Source organism: Neolamprologus multifasciatus, chromosome 13 (genome assembly GCF_963576455.1).
Source record: "Neolamprologus multifasciatus chromosome 13, fNeoMul1.2, whole genome shotgun sequence".
NCBI lineage: Eukaryota > Metazoa > Chordata > Actinopteri > Cichliformes > Cichlidae > Neolamprologus > Neolamprologus multifasciatus.
The window spans coordinates 29,654,574-29,678,381 of record NC_140451.1 but is presented as its reverse complement, the minus strand read 5'-3'; the positions used below and the strand labels follow the sequence as shown (position 1 = coordinate 29,678,381).

The 23,808-nt window shown below is 40.2% G+C and overlaps 2 protein-coding genes across 5 annotated transcripts; one reads left to right on the top strand and one right to left on the bottom strand.

Annotated features, from left to right (window-relative positions):
* Window positions 1-2,363: 2,363 nt before the first annotated feature.
* Window positions 2,364-11,928, bottom strand: rbm45 (RNA binding motif protein 45). 3 transcript variants are annotated; one of them, XM_085182934.1, is made up of 11 exons: window positions 11,534-11,928; window positions 11,049-11,171; window positions 10,540-10,666; window positions 10,235-10,366; window positions 9,951-10,121; window positions 8,082-8,211; window positions 5,949-6,039; window positions 4,566-4,723; window positions 4,239-4,314; window positions 3,996-4,146; window positions 2,364-3,569 (listed from the first exon to the last, which is right to left on the bottom strand). In XM_085182934.1, exons 1-10 carry the CDS (start codon window positions 11,807-11,809, stop codon window positions 4,030-4,032), a joined length of 1,401 nt encoding a protein of 466 aa, XP_085039060.1. In that variant the 5' UTR covers window positions 11,810-11,928; the 3' UTR covers window positions 2,364-3,569; window positions 3,996-4,029. The 3 variants fall into 3 exon arrangements, with proteins under 3 accessions (XP_085039060.1, XP_085039059.1, XP_085039061.1); XM_085182933.1 differs by having other exon boundaries at window positions 4,007-4,146; XM_085182935.1 differs by having other exon boundaries at window positions 2,364-2,884; window positions 4,007-4,146; window positions 11,534-11,916.
* Window positions 11,929-16,378: 4,450 nt separating this feature from the next.
* LOC146505764 (cytochrome c) lies at window positions 16,379-20,640 on the top strand. 2 transcript variants are annotated; one of them, XM_085182952.1, is made up of 3 exons: window positions 16,379-16,529; window positions 17,850-18,024; window positions 19,491-20,640. In XM_085182952.1, exons 2-3 carry the CDS (start codon window positions 17,856-17,858, stop codon window positions 19,634-19,636), a joined length of 315 nt encoding a protein of 104 aa, XP_085039078.1. In that variant the 5' UTR covers window positions 16,379-16,529; window positions 17,850-17,855; the 3' UTR covers window positions 19,637-20,640. The 2 variants fall into 2 exon arrangements, with proteins under 2 accessions (XP_085039078.1, XP_085039076.1); XM_085182950.1 differs by lacking the exon at window positions 16,379-16,529 and adding an exon at window positions 16,579-17,645.
* The last annotated feature ends 3,168 nt before the right edge of the window (window positions 20,641-23,808 follow it).

Sequence of the window (23,808 nt, the reverse complement as noted above, 5' to 3'; positions counted from 1 at the left end):
CATCCAGTGTCCGTCTCTTTTTGGGTGCTGTTCCTTTTCTCTGTTTAACACCCATATTTCACTGATTGTTGTCCCCTCTCCTCCTGTTGTGTACCATAAAATAAAAGCCGTGCATTTTCAGTGATTCAGGGTCAGCTTTACCTTTTTAGACCCTCTCTGGGCAAGGACCGACTGGAATAACACACAACCAGAGCCAATGCTGAGAAGAAAAAAAAAGGATTTGGAGCAACCCGTGGTTTTAAAGTTGATTAGTAGAGTTATACTTTATGTCAAACCCACTCAGTTATTTATAATATCTATATGTTGAAATCCAAGATTGCTCTTAAGCCAGAACAGGATATAAGATAAAGTGCTAATTAAGAAAACATGTATTTCTGAAAATGCAACCTAAGTAAAAATCCACACAGGTTATTAGTGTCAGACATGTGCATGTGATGGACCGAGCAGTGAAGGAAACTTAGGCACAGGTTAAAGTCCAAAAAAATGATTTTTTATTTAACCCAAAAAACATAATTAGTTAAATCATGCCAAAAGAATCAAAATCTTGGGCCCATAAAAGAGGTCAAAATAACAAAACTCTACTCAAAGTTGACAACACTACTGATAACTCAAACAAACGGACCTAACTTAACGAGACAAAGGGGAAACTTAAATAGTGGCTGATCAGCCCACAAAAACAGGAGAAGGGGTAAAACACACAAAACCTAACTAAACCAAACATAATGAACTCCAATTCCCCCCCATGGTCCCGAGTTATGGCATGCAGTGTTGGGGAGTAACGGAATACACGTACCGCCGTTACGTATTTAAAATACAAAATATGAGTAACTGTATTCCGTTACAGTTACCGTTTAAAAAGGTGGTATTTAGAATACAGTTACTTTGTTGAAATAAATGGATTACACGGCGGTACTTCCCTGTTTCATATTGTGGCGGGTCAGGACTATTTAGGTTTTGTTTGACAGCTACGTTCTGTTGTTCCAGGCGGCAGCGTTACGGTTGCCATGGTTACAGGGTGACGCTCTCTCTCTGCGTGTTTCCTGGGTGAGAGAGCGCCTGTTGTTGTTGTTGTGCTAAGCTAATAGGCAGAATGCTACAGGTATAGCTCTAAAGAATGTAGCATCATAGGCAGTGTAGTCCGTGCTGCAGGGAGAATGGACTGCCATACACGTTATGTGTCTGTGAGCGAGGGAGGGAGAAAAAGGAAAAGTACGAGCTGTCATCGAGCAAAAACAGGAGCTGGAAGCATGTAAATATAATAATAACCACTGCAGCCAAGAAGAGAGCCTGACGAGCCCAGTTGTAAGTAAGCTATTAAGACTCGACTGTACACCGTGTTCGTGTTTTCCTCCAAAAACAATAAGTTCCGTTGGAGCAGCCTTTCAACGCCTCTCTCTGTCTCTCGCTAGCAAAGTTGACCCAGACAACAAAGTAAAGCTAGTTTTCGGCTACGAGCCCAACACAGAACCCACCGTATTAGCCAGAGGTCCCTTTACTACGGTTCGGAGCCGCGGACCTTCAGTAACAGTAATAAATCACAGCAATAGTACATTCATGTAGTTGTAAACAGCATGATAATATATTAAGTAATCCAAAGTATTCAGAATACGTTACTCTCATTGAGTAACGTAACGGAATACGTTACAGAATACATTTTGGGGCATGTATTCTGTAATGGAATACATTTTAAAAGTAACCTTCCCAACACTGATGGCATGAACCAAATTGTAGACTTCCTTTAAAGCTCGCTCCGCCCCTTTTCCACCTCTTGGCTCCTTAATCAAGGGACTGGAACAGCTGCAACTAAGGTAACTCAGAAAACGAAAGATTAATCACACATAACAGTGTAAACTAAAATGTGCACACTTATTTTAGAATGCAGTGTTATGTGGATATGTGAATTAACTCTAAACAAAAACCAGTTATTTATTGTCCTGTAAATTAATTCCTATATTTAAAGAAAGACAAATGTGAATGCAATGTTACTTGTAAGCCTCTACACTAACATGGTGGGTATTACCACTGTGTGGCTGTAAGTGCAGCCATCACAATGCACATGGGTGACTAGCCAAGTCAAACAGGGCTTCCACCGTTAGAGCATCAGAGGGACACTGCAGGACAAAGACAAGTACAACAGAAGGAAATAAAGACCCAGTATCCAGATGGTCTCCGGGTCATCATCACATATTTTTTTAAAAAGTACAAACTGAATGCATGACCTTTTAATTTAGCAAGCTTCTTAGCATAACAGGAGAAATGATGCTTTTATAATTTATTTTTTATTAGCTGTTCAGTTAATATGTTGTAAAAGAAGAGATGAGACAGACGATGTGTTCAACTATATTTTTATTGACAAAAAAAAAAAAAAGGTTCACAGTCATTCAAATAACCACCTTTTAACCGAGCCCTGCACAGGTTACAGAGCATACCATCAGACAAATAAGGAGGACCAGATGTGAGCTACAAACTGTCCACATCCAGCTTTATAAAGCCTGTTTTTCGCAGCTTATCAGTAAACTGCAGCCTCCTGCCTGCAGATTTTCATGAAGTAAAATGCTGCACACTGCCCGAACCATGAGACTTCTCACGTCAGCGTTTCTTAAATCATCTGTTAAATCAAAGAGCAGTGTCGAGGCTGACACACTTAGAAAGCACGAAAGTATGACACTGACCACAAACTACACAATTGCTATTCACAGACTGTTTACGATTAAGACTTCAGTTTATTAGCGCTATAACACTGGAGCGTCCTATCAGTGAGTCGCCGCAAGGTCACTGACCGGGAGTAAGGTCAGACAGGTGTCAAAGGTCGTGTCAGAGGTCGGGAGAAGGTCTTGATATCGGTCTGTCAGGTCAGGTGTCATTGTGTCATGGCAACAGTCGCCTGGGGAACAAGAAGCTGCAGTGTTATTCACAGGAAGAGAAACGACTGTCATCAGAAACTTCTTGACATCTTGTTCGAGCGTCGCTTTCGTGACTCATGAGGAGAGCTTCACAGGAGTGCACAGGCGGGTGACGTGAAGGAGCTCTCACACAGTTTATTTACGTTGCAAATAAATCATAAAGGGCCTTCGCTGTGGGTAACATTGAGGTTAAATATTCTAAACTCGCAATGGAAGCAGAATAGGGGTGCAAAGCTTTATGTATAGTGATATAACTTTCTAATGATATGATTAATAATAATAATAATTCTTTTAGCTTATAATCAGGCTTTGAAAGCCTTCAACACAATTTGAAGACTCTGATCTGTGTTTTTTTTGCTTTACTGACCAGACTTAGTATTGCAAGGACACTTGTGTACAACACATGCTGTGACATAATATAATATCAGCTAATATATCAGGAAAAATCCAGAAAGTTGGTGTTTCCTAGTGTTTTATTCCATAAATACTTTGCTGTCTGTGTAGTGCTTCCTAACGTTTTCTTTTTGCACGTCTACCTGCCTCCATGATACCACCTGTTGGATCAGACATCACAGCATTGCAGCACTTCCTTCCTTGTGAACTGATGAAGTAGCACTGGTCCTTTGTAGTTGGTTAGCCTGCCTACACACTGAGCCTTTCTTGTCCCTGACAGGTGATGTAGAGAGCCAAGAGTTACGCTTTTTTCCCACTATTACTTCAAGCCGTCACCTCACACTGTCCCTGATCCTTTCCCTTTTTGTACTTATTGTGTTTATATGCTCCATTTTTGCTCTTTTGTCGACGTTTGTTAACAGCGTCTTTACTTTGTGGTCAGTCGACACATATACCCAAAGCATCTGACACTAGAGCACGCACACAAACACACACACACACACACACACACACACACACACACGTGTTGGATTAAATAAATCATAATTCCGAATCAAGAATATAAGAAATTATTCTCGTTGGCAGTGTGTCTGATATTCTTAAACAAACATGTAAACAGACAAATTACATGCACAGTGTATATATTTTGTTGCCAAAATACTTCCAATTGCACATACTGGGGAGCCTGCAGCAGAAGACTGCACACTTACCACTGGTTCGTGTCATGTAGGCTTCAGTAGGTACGAGGACGTTTATGAGATTCCTCTCTGGGAGGATCAGCCAGCATCACCTTCATCTTTACCCCGTTAACGACGCGTCCGTGGAGCGCCGCCATGGCCTCGTCCGCACACTGACACAGTGATGAAGAAGAGTTTGAAGTTTACTTACATTCTACTCCTTCATTAAAAAAACCCACAAGTTTATCCTCAATCTGAGCGTTACCTGTTTATCTGCATACTTCATGTATCCAACTTTCCTCCCTGGAACCAAGTGGACTTCAATGAGGGAGCCAAAGCGACTAGACAGAGACGGGGAGGCACAGACGAACAAATAACATTTAATTGTAAAGCAGGAACATTTTCTAATTCTGTCTGTTTGGTTTAATAGCAGCTTTACTCTGTTATTTAAGAGCACTTAGCCTGATGTTATCATCCACAGCAGTTTGCACTGATTGAGCCAAGAGTCGTAATCAAGCAGACCTTTAACCGTCCCGGTAATGCACTGTTTTTTTTTTCTTTTAGTGATTGAGTCAGACCACAGGGCACTTACCAAAAAACATCCTCCAACACATCGGTGGGCAGCGGGGAGGGGCTGAACACGACAAACAGCCGCTCCTTGGTTTTGCTCTCAGGCGGAGCGAGCTTCTTCAGCGACGGCAGGTTGGCGTCGGTCTGAATTCGAGAAACTGACGAGACAACAGAGAAGCCCTGGTACATACCAACACAGAGAACACAGGATCAGTCATTTTAATGTCACATACTGTCCACACACTGCATATCCCTCAGAGAAGGAGATTCTAGATGTGTCTGTTGAACTACTTTTAATCTTTATGTGAGCACAGATTTTTAACCCTTTAAAACCGGTCAGAGCAGGCACGCTCTGTTTTGCATAACTATTTTTAAATCCCGGTAGCTCTGCAACCACGTGAGCTAGCGCAATAATTTTTTTTTGCATTTGAAACCGGAGGAGTTGTACTTACATCTTATGCCATCAGCTTGTCCTCGGTCACAGTTTCCTTCCACATATAGCTTTGCAAAAACTGCATAAAAAGCACTTGCAGCAACAAAAACATAATATTCCAGAAACACGCTTTGCCGATCCGATCAGCTGTTCATAACACTTCCTATGTTGGAATAGACATCAGCGCGAACTTTTGCATGTCCGCATGACCTGCCCGAAACCGGAAGTGACGTCATTTTCGCGGAAAATGTAGGTTTTTTTTTTACCATATAGCCTCATGAGCCTATACTGGTGTTTTTAAAAATTATCTTTGACTTCATGACTTTCTGTGTCGTTTCTGGGATGCTTAGGACTCATATTGCACTGCTGGAAATAGTTTATTTTGATGCATATGCTGCTTTTTTGCAAATTTGCATTATAATATTTATTTTCATTTTTCCTGTAGTGTATAAAAATTGGTGTATTTCAAAAATAAAACTATGAAGACACTCAAAATAAATTTCCTGTGGTGGGAAACTATTTTGTGCAACTTTTTTGTATTTACAGTTTTGAGGGATAAGCCTCTTAAATTTCTCTAACTAGAAATATATGTTAAAAAACAAAAACGATTTTCAATCTTTTTGTAGTTTATTGCACTTTTTTGCAATTTATGTAATTACTATGCACTTAATGCAGACATATTATTAAAATCTGGTCTATAATGGTTGTATTGATGTATAGCAACTTGAAATGCTCCCAAAAATGGCTCCACAGCATGTAAAAATATAATATAAGCTCTGCCTGACTTGGTTCTATGGTAGGTCTTAAAGGGTTAAAAGATAAGCTAATAAGAATTAAAATAAAGCTTTTTTAGAAATTTTCTTATTGTCATTGCTAAAAAAAAACCCATCTGAAATGTAAATAAAATGTGCAGAGTAACAAGACGATGACCTGACACAACTTTGTAAATCAGATGTTGAATTAATGACTCACAGGTTTCATCCCTTGGCTGCTGGATGGTCCGTTCCAGACCGCTGACATCATCTGTGCTGCAACAAACTGCATGGCCATCCGACCTACAGGGCTACACACAACAGCAAACATACAGGCTGTTTCCAGCTGTGGACACGATGGGAAAATTAAGTCTGCCTCAAGCACCCAGCACAGACGTGCACTGGTCGCTTGTAGGGCTTCGTCTACATGTTATAGCTAAATATAACCACAAGGGGGCAGTGTTAAAACTCTGTGCAGCAACTATAATGAAAGCTACTCTTTTTCATGTTTGTGATGTTAAAGACAGAAGGTGTTTAGAAGAAGAGTGTTTAAAACACTGTGTGCTGTGTAGTAGGGCTGGGTATCGTCACTGATTTCTAGAATCGATTCGATTCTGATTCACAAGGTCCCGAATCGATTCGATCCACAATTTGATTAAATTCGATTCGATTCACTTCAATTTGAATCTGGGAAATTTTGACAGTCAGAAATATTATCATTCAGATCAGTAAATTTACATATTTTTGTATCTATAAAAAGGAAGCTGACACACGCAAGACTTTATGAAAGGTGTGAGCATCACAGCAGAGGCCTTTGTGTCAAAGTAGGTGAGGATAAAACACAGAAAAACATGAAGGTGATTTTCCTGGCCTGGGATTTTATAAAAATATTCTGCAGTACATCAAAAACGAAAAAAAACCCATTAATCAACATATGAACATTACCTCTGAAGTTACAGCGGTTTTATTAGAGACACGGCTGAGTGTTTTGCATTTTGCATAATTTTAAAAAGTTTAAATTTGTTCAGTATTGAACGGCAGAAATTAGGTTTTCTTTTCAAAAGTATGTAAATGGGAAAAAAAACAGCGGCCGACAACGCTGTAAACAACGGTAGACTTGTGCGTAACAAGCAAGCGAATAATGCAGAAAACAGTACAGAGAGAGAGAGAGAGAGAGAGAGCTGTGCATCGTGGTTGAAGCAAAACAGTAAAAGTCAGAGGGAATACATGACGATGTTTATGTGAAGCGTAGTTTGGATCTTCTTTTGCTGCTGGTTCAGTCAGTTTTATTTTTATTGTTTGGAGAGAGATCAAACTAACAGCTTTAGAATCAGCGCAAAAAGGGCGTGAACACAAAGCGCGGACCGCCGACAGATCAGAATCAGCGAGCTGTCGGCTTTCAGCCCCGACCGTGAGAAAGGCGACATCTAACTGATTCTGATCCGCGGGTCGCGCTGTGTGTTTACGTCTTTGTGCAGAATCCGTGTTCCTGCTCTCATTTACTGTCTTAGCTGTTTGGTGGTTGTTGAAATTTTGTGAGATTTCACCTGAGATTCTGTCATTTCGGGCAAAATAGATTTATATTAAAAAATCGATTCAGGATTTTAATGAATCGATTTCACGTTATCCAAGCCAGAATCGATTTTAATCGATAAATCGATTATAAAAACCCACCCCTACTGTGTAGTAGTGCATGCTACTTTAATCTCTGATGGCTTTTTGTGCTTCTTCCTGTATTGCGCTGTATTCTACTGATGTGTAATTTTCATGTTCAAGCCAACTTGAACGGGAAAGGAAACACTGGTCCTACATCGCATAGTTAGAGACGCTGAGGCATAGCATATTGAGAGACAGCAGGGGGAATGACAGCTGTGCATCTCAGCCCCAGTTAACTGTCATTCTATAGTCCACAAGCACCAAATTTAATATCCTGGCCAAGTTAACTAGATCCATATTGTTCAGGATCGTCTTCCACCTGTTCTTCTGATGTCTTTTACTAGAGAGAGGGTGAAGTTCATGAATATTGTGAGTGTGTATCGCTAACAGCTTTGAGATCACGTAATATTTAAAAAGGCAGTCACGGCACTCTGAAAAAACACTGCCCGGTCACTACAACCCACAGGGGACAACATTCACCTGTGAATATTTAACAACAAATAAAATGTGGCCAAGAAGGCGTGCAGACAAGGTCGCAGTTAATTATCAGTGGCATTTTCGTTCCTATCTTTTAATTTATGGATATATTAACTTTAAAGGGATTTTCTTCTCTGAGGCTCCAGTAATTTGTGACCCTTCTGCAGGTTCAAAGTTAAACATATACGGTTGCGTAGTTATGTGTGCATTGTGCGTATACCTGCCGCGGTCCTCGCCGTCGTCGACGAAATTTACCACCAGTCTGTTTCCAGGTGGATATTCAAAGCCGTTTAGCTTTTCTCTGGCATAAAGTGCTGACCCAAGATTGCTGTAGCGAATCAAAGCATGGCCTGGAGGCAGGTGACACACAGCAAAGAAAAGGTCAGAGTGGAATATTTCACAGTCATCAAAATAGAATGGATCACATCAACATCCACAGAGAAGCGATACTGCAAACTAGAGTAAAGTTGATGCAGTGTGTAAAATAACCATCAGCTCCATCCAGTTTTTTAAATGTGAGGGTTTGCTCCTTTTAGCCTGTCACACTAAGAAAACATTCATGATTAAAATCTTGTTACATCTGTAGAGGATTAAATTGATAACATTGTAACATATGTTCTGTAAGAGTTTACTTTGAGGTTACTGTTCCCAACAATCTGCTCAGTGTTTAGTGATTCCTTGGACAGTTACCGTCTGTGATAGCATCAGCCACACAGGGGTAAATTAGTCCATTTTTTACTTTATTAGTTTGCTTTGCAGTTTTCTTCATTAATCATTTGGTTAAACCTAACACTGGTATTATGAGGCGCGCACATAGTAACATTGTGTGGTTTTTCTAAAATGTTTTGTTATATTAATTATGTTTCTCTTTCTTTGAGTTACCTGGGTTTGGGCGGTGGCTGTTTCCTGTCTGGGCAAAAGGCGTGGCTGAGGACTCTGTGAACAAAATGACTGTATCCCAATTCAGGGTCTGCAGCCTTAAAGGCCGCATTTTAAGGCCGATTACGTCACCGCGACGCGGCGAAGGCTGTCCCAATTCGAAGGCTGCTCGAAATGCGGCCCTCAAATGCGTCCTTCATTTCCCTGAATTTTAAGGACGTGGCGGTGTAGACTTCGTGGCCCAACATATCCCAGAATGCATAGCGCAGCGGTGGGTGTGGATAATTTTGCCGAAAAAACGGCGGATGAGGGGCGGCCGAAGAGTAAACTTTAAGTAAGTACTGAATATTATGTCACTTATTTATGTGCAAATGTTTAATAACGAAGAACATGAAAACATTACTGTTGGCCACATGTCGGCAAAGTTATGTGACATTAGTGACGTTTGTACTAACTTGGTTTTAAAGCTTTTACTTTAAAATATACGCCGTTCAACAGCTGAGCTTAATCTTACAGAGAATGATCAAAGCTCATGTAGAAACAAACAAACAAATGAACAAAAGATTTTCTCCTTCATTTCTGTCAAACAAAGCTGTATGAAACGTTTCCAGCTGTTAGTATCATGGTTGCTAGGCAACCTGGGCAGCGCAACGGAGGCTACACCGTCCCATTTCACAAGCCTCGCACTTCCGGCCTTAGCGGGCTTTAAGTACGCGGCCCTTGAGGATCGTTGAGGCTGCGTACTTTAAGGCTGCAGACCCTGAATTGGGATACAGCCTTAGTGTGTGTTTTTGTTTTCTCCCCTATTGTGTGTAAATGGTTTGGCCAAATCATTATAAAAGCTACCCTCATGTGTCTTTGTAATTAGGTCAGTTTGTGACTTAAGTTGTGTCTCACTTTGTTTTGTTTAAGTTTCTGGAAATTACTTTTCGTAGAGTTATATTTAGTTGACCTCTTTTATGGGCCTGCTAAGTATGTTTTTGAATTTTGTTAATTTTGGACTTTTTGAGGGTTAAAATAAAGAAAACCCTTTTTGAAGATACTTTTTTTGCCTGTGTCCTCTTTGCTTTGGCTGCTTGGTCCCTCACACTTTCCCTGAGCCTCATTCTGCAGATGGTTCGTGTTAAAAGGGGTTTTTTTTCTCCTAAATGCAACAGATTCTGACTGGTGTAACATGTTGGAGGTATATAAATAACATTGAACTGTTAACCTTTGTTCATTCCATAGGCATCCCTCTGCAGCTCGCAGTACTCCATGCCAGGTATAATGTCAAAAAGAGAAAAAATCTGCTCTTGATTGAGTGCAATGCGCGTGGACACAATGAGACAGCGTGTGAAATCACCGTGGCGGTAATCTATGACTGTGTAGTTCCCAGGGTCGCCTATACAGAGAAGAAGGACACCAGGGTCAGTAGCAAGACAGAGGATAATACTACTACTACCTTTACCCTTTCCTTCCTGTGGTAGTAAATTCTGATGACAAAGAAACTCGTACCCAATGAGAACGTGTACTGGTTCATGGATTCAGAGCCGCCAGCATAATCATTTCTGGCTGCTGCTCCTCCAGAGCTGTAATCTTCTGTTGCTGTCGATTTGCTTCGAGGCTCAGCCAGAATGGCCCTGTAGGCTAATAACATCATTTCCACAGCTTTAAATCATAAACATGCCCTTTACTAAGTGTTAACAGAAGTGAGAAGTCACCACAGCTGTAACTGTTCACCAACCATTCTGTATATTTGATGTTCATACTGCTGCTTCTACCAGGATTAATGAACAAGTAAATGAGTTTGGCAGACCTACCTTTGTCGCAGTTCTCTATGGCGAGAGCAGCTTGGGAGGGTTTGTAGTATCTTACGTAGCCGAGGCCTTTACTTTCTCCTGTAAACTTGTTTTTGATGATCACACAATACTCAATATCTCCATACTCCTGCAAAACAGAAAACAGAAAGAATCGAAATGAGCATTTAGGGGTGTCAGCGAGTTCTAGAGAGCCTCAATTAAGATGGCCTAAAAGAACACGTGGTCTGTATATAGTTAAAGCATGTTTTTTGTTCTTACTTAACAGAAGTTTATGCATTTTTAGGCCATTTGATAGACAAATATAAATATATTTAGCTTATAGCAAAATACTTTAATCACAGTCCTGGTGTAGGTTTTTTGGTAGATGGCTAAACCTCTGGGCGAGCACAAAAATATTTTTCATAAAGGAAACACAACACTGACATTAAACAATCAACGCAATTTCCGTTAGACACATACAAAACACAGGCAAACACAGAGCTGCAAAACCACAAAAGAAGAAGTATTACTTTGAATGTTTCTTTGAGGTCCTCTTCTGAGAAGGATTTGGGGATCATGACAAAAATCCTGGTCAGCTCCTCATCCTCGACATCTCTGTGTCTCGTTGATGACCGTGACTGGGCTATAAACACCTAAAGAGCCAACATTTGCAAACAAAGAGACACAAATGATGCATTAAAATAGCGGACGATACACGTTAATTGTATATTTTCGAAGAAGAATCGCAACTATGATATTTTCTTATGTAAAGTTAAGAATAAGATTTATCCCTAGCCAATAAATATTCCATGTTTTGTCTTCTCAGTTCCAAATATTTAAAATTTAAACAGCATTTTGCACAGAAGAGTGAGATTGTAGATAAAGGTTACGTGAACTGAAAGCAGCTAACGATCACGCCCCTTTAGCTTGCTAGCTATACGCATATTATAAATCGACAGTCTGAACTGAAGCAGACAAAATATAATCTTTTTGGAGACCTAACCATTGACATTACCTTCACAGGTTTAGTCCCTTCCACCAGGACTTTGCCGTGCATTTCTTCCATGGCCAAGCAGGCCTGAGAAGACTTGGCAAACTTTATGTAGGCAATGCCTTTGGACTCCTTTGTCTGCTTGTCTTTGACAACCCAGACCCCCTGAATGTCCCCAAACACGTAGAAGCTTTCCCGCAGCTCATCTTCAGTGATGGACCGACTCGTCACCACGAACAGTCGGCTGTTGGGAGGATCGTCGAGGTTTTCGGGTACCTGTTTGGAGGGATACTCCTCCATCTTCGCTTCCCTGTAAACACTAGTGATGTGTCGGTCGCGAACGAAATGGCTCTTAGAGCCGAGTCTTTGACGTGAACGACGCGAGCCGGCTCCTTATCGCGAGCCATGGGTTCTCATCCTCTCTGGCACTTTTTTACGCTTTGCCAGCCTTGTGTTTTGCCCTGGGAAGAGGGGGGAGGGGCGGTAGTTACACAGTAGCACAGGAACAGAGCTTGAGGGAGAGACAGAGAAAGAAAGCCAGGGACAACGACTCATATTAGAAAGCTATAGTAGTCATCCACAACTATTTTCAGTTGCGGATGATAAAGGATTCAGAAGATTTATTTGAGGCGGCCGTGGCTCAGGGGGTTGGGAAGCGTATCTGTAACCGGAAGGTCGCTGGTTCGATTCCCTGTGTCCTTGGGCACAACGACACTTTACCCTACCGCCTACTGGTGTTGGCCAGAGGGGCCGATGGCGCAATATGGCAGCCTCGCTTCTGTCAGTATGCCCCAGGGCATCTGTGGCTACACCCGTTGCTTGCCTCCATCAGTGTGTGAATGCGAGAGTGAATGAATAGTGGCATTGTAAAGCGCTTTGGGTGCCTTGAAAAGCGCTATATAAATTCAATCCATTATTATTATTATGGAGGTCTATATGACAGAGAATGTGCATCTTCTTTTTGTTTTCATATTTTAATTTATATTTAATTGTGTTGTGGTTTGCAGTGTTTTGTGTTGTTTCATTTTAAATTTGTTTAAAAGGAAAAGGCTGAAAATTTAAATAGTTAAAAGTTGAACTGTGACTAGTTGGTTTTTGTATTATATGATTTATTTATTACATTTTATGTGGAGTGAATAAATAAAAGTATATTTACGGTGGCCCCTGGAGACAAAGCACGTACAAACTTCAAAACACGTACAAACCCTGAAGCGCGTACAAGCTCCAAAACACGTAGAAACTCAGAAGCACGTAAAAACTACAAAACATATAAAAACTCAGAAGCACGTAAAAACTACAAAACACCTACAAAACACAACAGAAGTGCTCCAGAATGCTAGGCGCAGTGTTGAGCTTTTGTTACCTAGAGGCTACACAAGCCAGCAAGTACCAACGACCGGATTTGGTGTGTGGTAGTAACAGGTAAATGAACTTTTTTTTTTTTAAATTATTTGAATATATATGAGTGCTTGTGTATAAATACACAAACAATACACATATGCTTTCAATTGTGTAATTTAAGTGATCTAGGTATAGGGATGGGTATCGAAAACCGGTTCTTGTTGAGAACCGGTTCCCACTGTTTCAATTCCTTGGAATTGTTTGCCATTTTTGCAAACGATTCCCTTATCGATTCCAGTCGCCCCGAATGACGTCACCACGTTGCGGAGCGTCATTTACCTGGCAGGAAACATGGCGCGTAAGCGGCTCAAACGCTCAAAACTTTGGTTATACTTTACGAGAACGGATGACAACAGGGCAACTTGCAATACTTGTAAAGTAGATATTTCATTTAAGGAAGGAAACACTACGAATATGCAAAAGCATTTGCTCACAAAACACGCGATAACCTTAAATGAATGTCGTGTTTTTAATTCCGCTCCGGACTCGTGAATCTCAACCCAGCAGCAGCGGTAACGTTTGCACGTCCTCTCCCGTTAATGCGGCAGGTAAATAATCAACTAACAGTGCATATTATGTTAGCGCGATCTGCCTTGTTACAAAACCTGCCATTACTGTGCGTTTAGGTGACCATGATGAGAGAGAGAGACAGAGTCTGGCTCAGATGCTGGCAGTTCTCGCTGCAGTCTACCGGTAGCGTCTCCTTTCAGGCCAGGATAGACGAACGTCACCGAGCAGTGACTAAGTTTGTGGTCAAAGGCTTGCACCCATTTGCCACAGCAGATGATTTTCAGTAAGTGAATGTGTTTAATTGTAGGCAGGGACATTACTGGATATTCTTGTGTAATTGCTACTGAATAATTTATGTTATACTTTGTTATTGCTACAGAAGAATATTTATTTTATTATTTTACATTTACAATTTTTTTTTCCTGGGGGCCCAGTGACACCCCATTGAAGAGCTGTAGGCTGTGGATCTCTTAAGATCTCACTGTTGGGTTTGTAAGGCTATGTTACTCCTAAATTTCTATCTTGTTCAAAGAGAAGATATAAAACAAAGTTCTAAGCTATTAGACCGTAGTGTTCTCCTTTTTTTAAAAAAAGAATCGATAAGAGAATCGATAAAGAATCGAATCGTTAAACAGAATCGAAAATGGAATCGGAATCGTGAAAATCTTATCAATACCCATCCCTATCTAGGTAGCTCTGTTTTGGAAGTTCAGTTAAAGCTAGAAATGTGTTTTGGAGTTTGTACGTGTTTTGTCTCTAGGGGCCACTGTATATATTTATATATAAACATATATAAATAAAACCACTTTTTTTTACATTAGTAATTCCTTTTGTGCATAATTTTATATTATTGTTAATAATAAATTAATTAAAGCAACAAAACAAGCTGAAGAGTCGGTTTGGAGCCGAAAGAGCCGGTTCTTTTTAGTGAGGCGAGCCAAAAGAGCCGGTTCTCTAAAAAGATCCGGAAATCCCATCACTAGTAAACACAGCAGCGTTGCTTGCAGTTGTTAGTGCTGCCTTCATGTGCTCCGCGGCAATTTTTAAGTAAATTATAACGCTCTTGTTATCTACGTGTTTAAAAAAAAACTTTTGGAAAAGTAAATTCCTTCATTAACATTATTTAGATTGAGACTTAAAAAAAATCACGACTTACCGCTTGTAGTAGCCATTTGCAAGCATTTGAAAACGTTATGAATCAGAGAAGCAATGAAATTAAATCGTGTATAGAGAATGCTTATAAGGCATGAGATTAAATCTTGTTTTAGTACTTTTGTTTTAAATCTTTAAATCTTTAGACAGTGAATTGCTTTGTTCGCTGTCAAATGAGAACTTTAGAGAATTAATTGTAGAAATTCCGACAGTTTTAAATGCATCTGCGGTGCTGACGACACGTTTTTGCGTTTACTGCCCTCTGCAGCACGGGAAGGAGAAATGCAGGTGTTACAAAATACCCTGGTCTTACGAAAAGATGCTGCAGAGAGGTTTTGTAACTAACACGTTAATTAACATGAGCAATGGGACTTATCACCAAACGAGAACCCCTGATGGTTTATTAATCCTATTAATCGTGTTCTATAAATACCTGACACAAGATTACACTCATCAGGGATCAGCTGTGAAATAGTTACCTGAGCTCTTTCTGTCTGCCTCTGTGTGTGTTTGTTTAAAGAAATAAGAGGGAGCTAGCCCTTCGTTACAGATGATAGAGTTAGTCACATTCGTGCTGGGGACAGGCGACCAGAAAAGTTGTGGGAGTATATCTATAATGTCAGACCATGATTTTTAAATAAAACACGTGCTGTTAAAATATGATGTGCTGCACAGGTAGATTATTATTTTTGAAAGCATCCTAGTTTGCATGTGTGTGCGCGCGCGTGCGATCGCTGGTGTCTAGGTGTATTTTTAGGTGCTTACAGGTCACGTGCTGAATGACCCTTCTGAGCACAAACGTTTAAATTTTTTAGCCGCTTTCTGTCATAATAGTATTCCAGTTTCACATGTTGTGAATGTTGATCGCTATATTTCTTTGTGTTTAATAAAACAAGTCTTTTTTACTATCCTGGGGACACATAGGGTCACCTTGAGAAAACACTCAAGGGTTACCACTTAACCTTTTTATTTTTTTTTCCATTTTCTTTTGTCTTTCATGTTTAATATAAATATCATTTAAGCACTTCGCGAGTGAGGGTTCATTTTGGGATAAGGATGTAGAGTGCAAAAGGCAATGTAAGAAACTACAGATAAGTAGAAGACATAAAAAGAAGAAAATATAATTTATTTAATAATTTGTAAACATTATGCGCACATTTTCTATTCGTAATTGGTTTGTGGAGAGTACATGTACCTAAGTGTGTACGATCATTGAGTGACTTATTAAATTACGTGTCAGTTTTGTTAAATTAAAAGGCTATCTTTGGTAAGTTAAACGTGGAGTACTTTCGGTTGCCAAAATCCTTCACGAAACTTCTCCATAAAAGCAGGTTCAGTTTGCCCCATAAAGGCTCTGGAGGAAATGCGACAAGATTCTTGGGACCTGTGCTAAAACTCCCTTTCGTTTTCTTGCTCTCAGCCTCGTCGCCTCGCGTGTACACACATAACAAGACTTGCTGCGTTCTTGGTAAAACCTCACATATAGACACGATATTAGTGTTTTCTGTGTTTAAATTGTATTTTTTTCATAAAAAAGTAAACGACTTCTTTATATAAAAGTAAAGCTATGACATGGATGAGGATACATATTGATATTTTGCTGTTTTCTATTTTTCTATTTATTTTTTATTTATTTATTTTTCTTCTACTGTAACTTTCTGCTGAGTGACTTTCTTCTGCTCGTCAAATACATTTCATTGCGATGTTGACCTTGTGCTAACTTGCATATGACAAATAAAACTGAAAACAAAAAAACATATAGAAATGATACTACACGACACGTAATGGTTAAGCGGTAATCTCGCGGCACGTGATTGGCTGTGATGACGTCGAAAGCCGGTGCCTTTAAAGTGAAGTGACCTTCTTTGCGACCGTCACAAACCGCTTGTCGGCCGAGGCTGAGACGGTTACTTACCTACAGTAGAGTATTTTTAACCCGACATCTTCTCATAAAAAGGTAAAATTTCATACTTTATAAATGTATTTACAGGGGAATTGAGGTTATATCATAAGTAACAGGATATGAGTCGCAACAGTAGCATGTAGCGGGAGTTAGCGCACACGTTGGTGAATAGCCCGGCTGTGTTCTCATTGCGTAATCCGTTATGGGGGAATAATAAGGTAATTTAAACGTTATAGCCATTTTACTTGGGCTCTTGTGTGATTTGGGAAAACATTTGGGCAACACAGCAGCTTTGAAGTGCAATTTCCGTACGCCGACATTGAAGCATCCTTGACAGCCCCGGTGGGCGACCCATACCCGGCTTATCGTACTACTAGCACGATGGTCGGCCCAAGCTGAGTTCAGGCTGAGCTTGAGTCAGCGATTCGAAGCGTCAAAATCAGGCGAAAATGCCACGTAGACCGCGAATACACGTTGATACTTGTTGTAAAGGGTGTATGCCCTTGATATTACGTGAGGGAGATGCCATTCAGCCGGCTGCCGCCATGTTGGAGGCTACGCGGAAAACGATGTGGTGCGGTTCGTCTCTTAAGAACTAGAATGAGAAAATTAGCCGTTATGTTATGTAATTACTAAAATACTAGCCGTTTAATGATAGCTGATAACTAAAATGTTGATTTGTAGGTAGTTTTAACGAAAAGGGGGCGGTAGAAGGATTTTGGGGGACCGGGGGTCATGTTAGTGGTGTTGCACTAAAATGTTTCCCCCAGTGATGATAGACTATCATTTTTAACCTCGAAACTCAAAGTAGAAGCGACTTTATGGCAGAAACACCGGTCGGATCTCTGCCACGGGTGCTCTAGTAATTACAGCACGTTTTCCGCTAAGCACATTAACCGTGGCTCCCATCGGTAAACCTTTTGCCTCATGGCGCAAGATCATTAAAAAGGTCCTCCTTTACTCGCCAAACCTGGCAACCTGTCCCCCCTGGAGTAACTCGAGCTGAGGCCCTTCGTGGCTTGCCCAACGTGTTTTAAGGGCGGTGTAGTTTCGGTTTCCTGCGCTGCTTCTGTCAGCTTTCCGGGTAATCTCGGCGTCGTACCAGCGCACAGGGCAATGAAATCACTTACCTGAATGCACTGTAAAGTTAGAGCCGACGATAAAGAAATGGTAAAAGTTATGGAGTTGTCTCCTTAAGTGACCTTCACAAAATGGCGCTGGGGTCAAATTAGAGCTTTAAGTTTCCTAACTGGGCTATGAATAGAAGACAGTCTGGTGTATTTAAAGAGCCCTTCATAATTCTGTATACTTTTACTTTTTAAACTGCATTTTCATCTCATTCTGTTCTTTTTCCTGTTGGCTCTGTTTCTCCAGTCAACTATGGGAGACGTTGAAAAGGGAAAGAAGGTTTTTGTCCAGAAGTGTGCTCAGTGCCACACAGTAGAGCAGGGTGGCAAGCATAAGGTGGGCCCCAACCTCTGGGGTCTGTTCGGACGGAAGACGGGACAGGCAGAAGGCTTCACTTACACAGACGCCAACAAGAGCAAAGGTCAGTTCACTGGGTCTCTGAGTAGATTATAAATACCTTTGTATGCTGGATATAGATCACCAAAGAAGGGAGATTGGCATTGTCTGAAATCTAAGTTATTATAAAGGTTTTTAAATTGATTTTCGGGGACTTTCTCTGTAAAGTGCCTCGCTTGACTAAGTGTGTAGACAAAGGACTTGCATCTAAACCTCTATGTTCACAAATGTTTGTTTGCTTTTTTTATTCAGAAGTCTTTAAAGGGCTATTTCGTGTTTATATGTTGTCTCAGTAGCTTACAAGCTAAAGATTTTTTCTGTCTTTTTTTAAAACCATTTTATTATTTTTAATAAGGCAAAGGATTCCCAGTTAAGCATCTATATTAAAAATAGTCAAGCTTATTTTTTTTCTTTAGGGCTTTAAAAGTCTCATATCCTCCTCTGTTTTCACATTTTGAGGCTTGCAGGTTTTCAGCTCAAATCACACACAGTTTGTACCTGCAGGTGTATCTCTGGTCTTTCTCACTCTTGAAGTGAAGTTAATAAAATGATCTCCTGTGGCCCTTTTTGGAGGAGTGCCACATCTTTCTTGCCACTGCCTTGGATGCTCTGATGGGAAAAAAACCCAAAACAACATAACCTGCTGAGGTCGTTATGTTATGCAGTGCACATTGACTATAATGGTGTTGGATTACTTGACAAAGTCATTTTAGGTTTCATAAAAGGTCTCATGACACTTTCACTGTGCACACAGGCCTAAAGATCCCTGCGATTTTTAGCATCCTCGCCATTTGTTTTCTCTATAAATCCTGCTGAAGCTGGGGGCCAACACGCTCAAAGTCCTTTGTGTCAAACTGCCCCTCTGTGGTGCTTTTCCTTCCTTCTCTAACTTTCCCCTCCCAACTTCAAACTCAAGAAGGGGCAGGTGTGTGATATCAGTCAAGATAATGGTAGATGCGATAAAGACGTGTTCTCGTAGCTTAGCAACAGTAAGCGCTTGAGAGAAGTACTCTTAAAGGTTATGGGTGTTTTCAAGGACAAAAGGACGGATCTTTCAAATTTCCGCTATTGTCTCAGTGTGACTGTTTTGACATCGCAGGCTGCTGACACTAAGCAGTATGTCATCTGACAAGCCATCAGATACTTAAATATTTGGAGTACACAAACAGTTTGTACAATAAACTATTCAATTGCTACAAGACTGTTTAGAGTTGTAACAAATCTAGTGTGATTCATTCAGAAGAAGCAGGCAAATGAGTGGGAAGTGTTAGGTGACATTTATTTTCACCTCAGTTAATTCGTTTTGAGTCTAAACTAGACTTATATAAATGGCAGCTTTAATTCCTTAATTCCTTTTTTTTTCTTAAAGATTGTATACAAGCTAAATGCTTTTTATTAATGTGGCCTCTTTAAAGCCGCACATTAAACTGGTCACTCATACTTTGCGTCACCTGCTTGCTACTTGACTCATTGATGACCATTTTCCCTCAGGTATCATTTGGGGTGAGGACACTTTGATGGAGTACCTGGAGAACCCCAAGAAGTACATTCCTGGAACCAAAATGATCTTTGCTGGCATCAAAAAGAAGGGAGAGCGCCAAGACCTCATTGCATACCTCAAGTCAGCAACGTCATGAGAAGATCACCGAGATCACAATATTTAATGTAATTTTAATGTTTTTTTCTGCCATTACACATTAAATATGGTTTTATGTTTGGCCATTTGGACAGACGGTTAATGTATATTCTCAAACTGGCGTTTGCTGTAAGTTTCACTTCCTGTTAAGGTCAGATGAGTTTTGAGCAGCTGTTCAAGTGACCAAACATAAAACCAGAGTCCTGTTTTCGTTGAGTCTGTACGAGTACATACTAATCACATTATTTAAAAAAAATCTCTTGGGAGGATGGGTCGTCTCATTCTTTTCCATGACAACGTGTCTGGTATTTTCGACTAACAGAGCTATCACCATATACTTTATTTTCAAAACGATGAATAATAAAATTCATCTAATATCAGCTACATGAAAGTGGAACGGCAATGAAGCCTGTGTGGAGTTTTGGTGGGAACTGGTGCTGATTTTGAATCTGCCCTCAGCATTCATATTCAAGTTGTGAGAGTCTGACCTTTGCACAGATATGATTAAAGACTTCTGCCTGCTGTGAATGCTCTTAGTTTGTTGTGGACTGAATTTGGGAAATACTGCTTTTGTTAACACTCCTGAAACCGCCCCTCTGAGCTCCTGTTTTTACCCCCTGCCTGTCATCAGGCTCCTTTGAAGTTTTTAAAGATTTCTTGCTAAAGGTGATGTATTTATCTGCCTCCTTACAGCCAATAATTGTGGGGTTGTATAAATATTACATTGATGCCTTGAAACCCACCACCATGCGGAGGTACAGTGAAATCAGCTGGCATGCGAGCATCACGAGCTAATATTGTGGAGTGACTTTATAATGTAGGGAAACTATTGTGGGCACCATCTGGACTGAAGAAAGATGTTATTTACCTGGTTTCACAGGCAGGACAGAGTTGGTTTAATTTCTTTTACTGTAATCAGTGTTTGACTGTAATGTGGTAGCTGAATGTTGTTACAGACAAGATGGTTAAGGATCAATTAAAAGAAAACGTACAGACATGTAAAAACGACTCTTCATTTCATGGTGTTTGTCAGGAGCTGACAGCTTGTTCCTGCAGCCGGGTGATGTTCTGCTCTTTTAAAAATCCCTCCAGAGTAAAGGCAATAAACATCACTGGTCTTATCAAACCAGTAATTTTTATTAAAGATAAGACCAGACTAATTTTACAGTCGTCTCTCAGCCGATTTGTTAAACAAATATGAAGCCAAGCATGACCCCAAATGTGGATTTTACATTTTCGTGTTCAGTTCATCTTAAAGCGAATTAAAGACGCCGTGGTGAGCAAATATGTGTAAATTTTGTATTATCAGTGTAGTAAGGTACATTTGCTACTGTAATAACACTATTTGGAGTCTTGTTTGGTATATATATATATATATATATATATATAAGGAGCAGATTAGACATTGAGTATATCCACTTAAAGTAACATTTTGTGGTGCACTCCCTGTCTCTTTAAAGAGAGTTGAACTCTCAGTCATAGCCAGAGGGCCGCTCTTGCCGGTAAGGTGTCAGTTTACTGCTCATAAAATCATTCTAGAAAGACAGTCAGCTGATGGCAGCCCAGGCCTTGCTTTACCTCTGGATCAAAGATCAAGTAAGAGCAGAGACGTGACTGGATTTGTCTTCAAACAATGTCTCTGTATGCTGCCTGGAGACAGAAGGCTGAGTAAATTTAGTGTTTGAACTCTTAGGCTGTAAACTCATTACATTATTTAAGGATCTAGTTGATGGAAAATCTAATTAGAAGAGCCCTTTTCTTTGCCCGCATTACACCTCTCCATAAACTATGTTGGTTTTGAAAGAGAAGCTGGGACACCCAGAACAAGTTGATGAGGATTTGGAGACACCTGCTGGCCCGTGAAGGTAATACACAACAAAATGCCTTTTATGATACTTCATTGTTGAAAGATAGAGGGGCATAATGTTCTGAACCTCAGATGGAAATAAGGTAAGGCAGAAAATAGCAAGCCTCTGAGAGGCTGATAGGTTCAATTTAATGTCACAATAAACCTACACATACAAATACATCTTTAAAAAACAAATAAATGAAAAGGACAAAAGTGATAAAAATACACTAATTCATCATCAATTCAGGACAGTCATGCTGATAAAAGACAGTATCATTGTAAGGAAGCAGTGATGTGTGAGGGGCCGAGTAGGCAAAGGACTAACGGGGACATGTGTACTGTTCAAAACGTGGTTTTTATTTTATCTACAAATATGAAAACAATCATATCAAAAACACAGCAAAGAAAATAAGTTGTTCTAAGAAATAAGTATAAAGGAGTTAGCAAAAAAAACCAAAAAAAAACCAAAAACCCACAATGCATAACAGACTGTAAAAGAAACAGCCATAATAATAAAATAGAATTCTTCATCAATATACTTTGAGGCTGTATTATATTTTACAGTGTCCACCAGGGGAGGGTCCAACACTCAATTAAATTCTGTTTCCATGGCACCAACATAATGCCACAACAGCCACCTCAAGTTTCTTTGTGTTGTAATGCAAAGATCCTGCAATATTAGATAATGAGACAATCCTTTATGAGCAGCACTCGCCATGATGGGAAGGAAAAACAATTCTTTACTCGGAAGAAAATCTGGCAGAACCAGGCTCAGGGAAGGAGCAGCCATCTTCACAACTAGTTGGGGGCCGAGGGGGAAGAAAATACAAAAAACGAGACACAGAGAGACAAGGAAACAATGCAAACTGTGAGGCAGAGTGAATAACATGCAGTACAAGCATATAAAGACATGGGGAGTAGAGAAGAAGTGCATAGTACGTGATGGAAAGTCCTCCAGCAGCCTATCTAATCGGTGGTCAGAGTCACTTAATTCAGCTGTAACTATAAATTTTATCAAAAGGAAACCTAAGGAATCTGGTTCCACAGAAGAACTGAAGATTCTTGCTTTCGGAAACTCTAGGAAGCACAAAGTAAGCCCACAGTCTGAGAGCAATGTGCTCCATTGGAATAATGTAGTACAGTGAGATGGTTAAGATAGATGAAATGCAGTAATGGGGTCTAATACTGAGGTCAGTAGAAGAGAAGCAGTCTTAAGTATTTTTTTTCTCTAGTTGTTATAATTTTAGTAGCAAGAAATTCAACAACGGTTTTTAAACTGGTCAATGAAAATACACCAACCTTTTGGCCTTTCAGCCATTCCAGATATACTCCACTGCTTTTTAGATGCTCTCCACTTTGAAATGATTGGCCGGATTTTCTTCTAAACCATATTGAGACACGCCCCTCTTCTTCTCTTTGTAGTTTCACTTCATATTTAATGTTGAGAAACATTCTTTTACAAGATATGTGTTATTGTGCCTCTGCAAATATTTCTGTGCAACTTTTAGAGTAATTGAGACACCTTTCTATTCAGGTTAGCTGACAGTGTGACAGTTTAGTACTACATCAGTGCATTTTGCCCATAGACTGTTTATAGAATATGGGCACAGCTTAAAAGTGAAGCCAGTTTGCAGTGCTGGCTATTAGACCAATCCTGGCGTTCACCAGTGCTGCCCCTGAGCCTTTTCAAAGTCCCATGTCACATCACAAAACTTGCATATCTATGCTGCTAGACAATACCCCATCAGCCTTTCCAGGCTGAGGGATAAAAATGACGGTTCACTATTCTTCTTATGACCAGCAGGGGGGGACTCATGATTGCAAAATGAAGTCCTCTTGTGGTGAAGTCTATACAACCATGGTCTCCTTTGCTCTATGACCTCAGTAAACATTTTTCTCATGAGTTGATCTGCTCTGTTGCCAGTTCATATCTCATTTGCACACACTCATCCCCCCTCCCTTTCCAAACGCCTTCGACGCTTATTCCCTTCCGATGCTGCACCCTTTAGCAGATTACACTATAGACACAACCATAAACGATCAAGAAAGACGAATAGAACTCATAATATTCATTAAACTAAAAAATAACACATGATCCCAGGGCCATGACAAAAAGCCCAAAGTTATGGGAATCATTAAAATTAATAACTAGGGTAAATCCAGGTTGTTCTAAGTTGACACGCCCCTGTACGGAGATCTCTTCATTGGCTACCTTGTCAGGTTCGAGCAGATTTTAAGCTCCTGCTGCTCACCTACAAAGCTTTAAATGGATTGGCACCTTCATACCTCGCCGACCTTTTACACCTTTATGTTCCACTTTTATG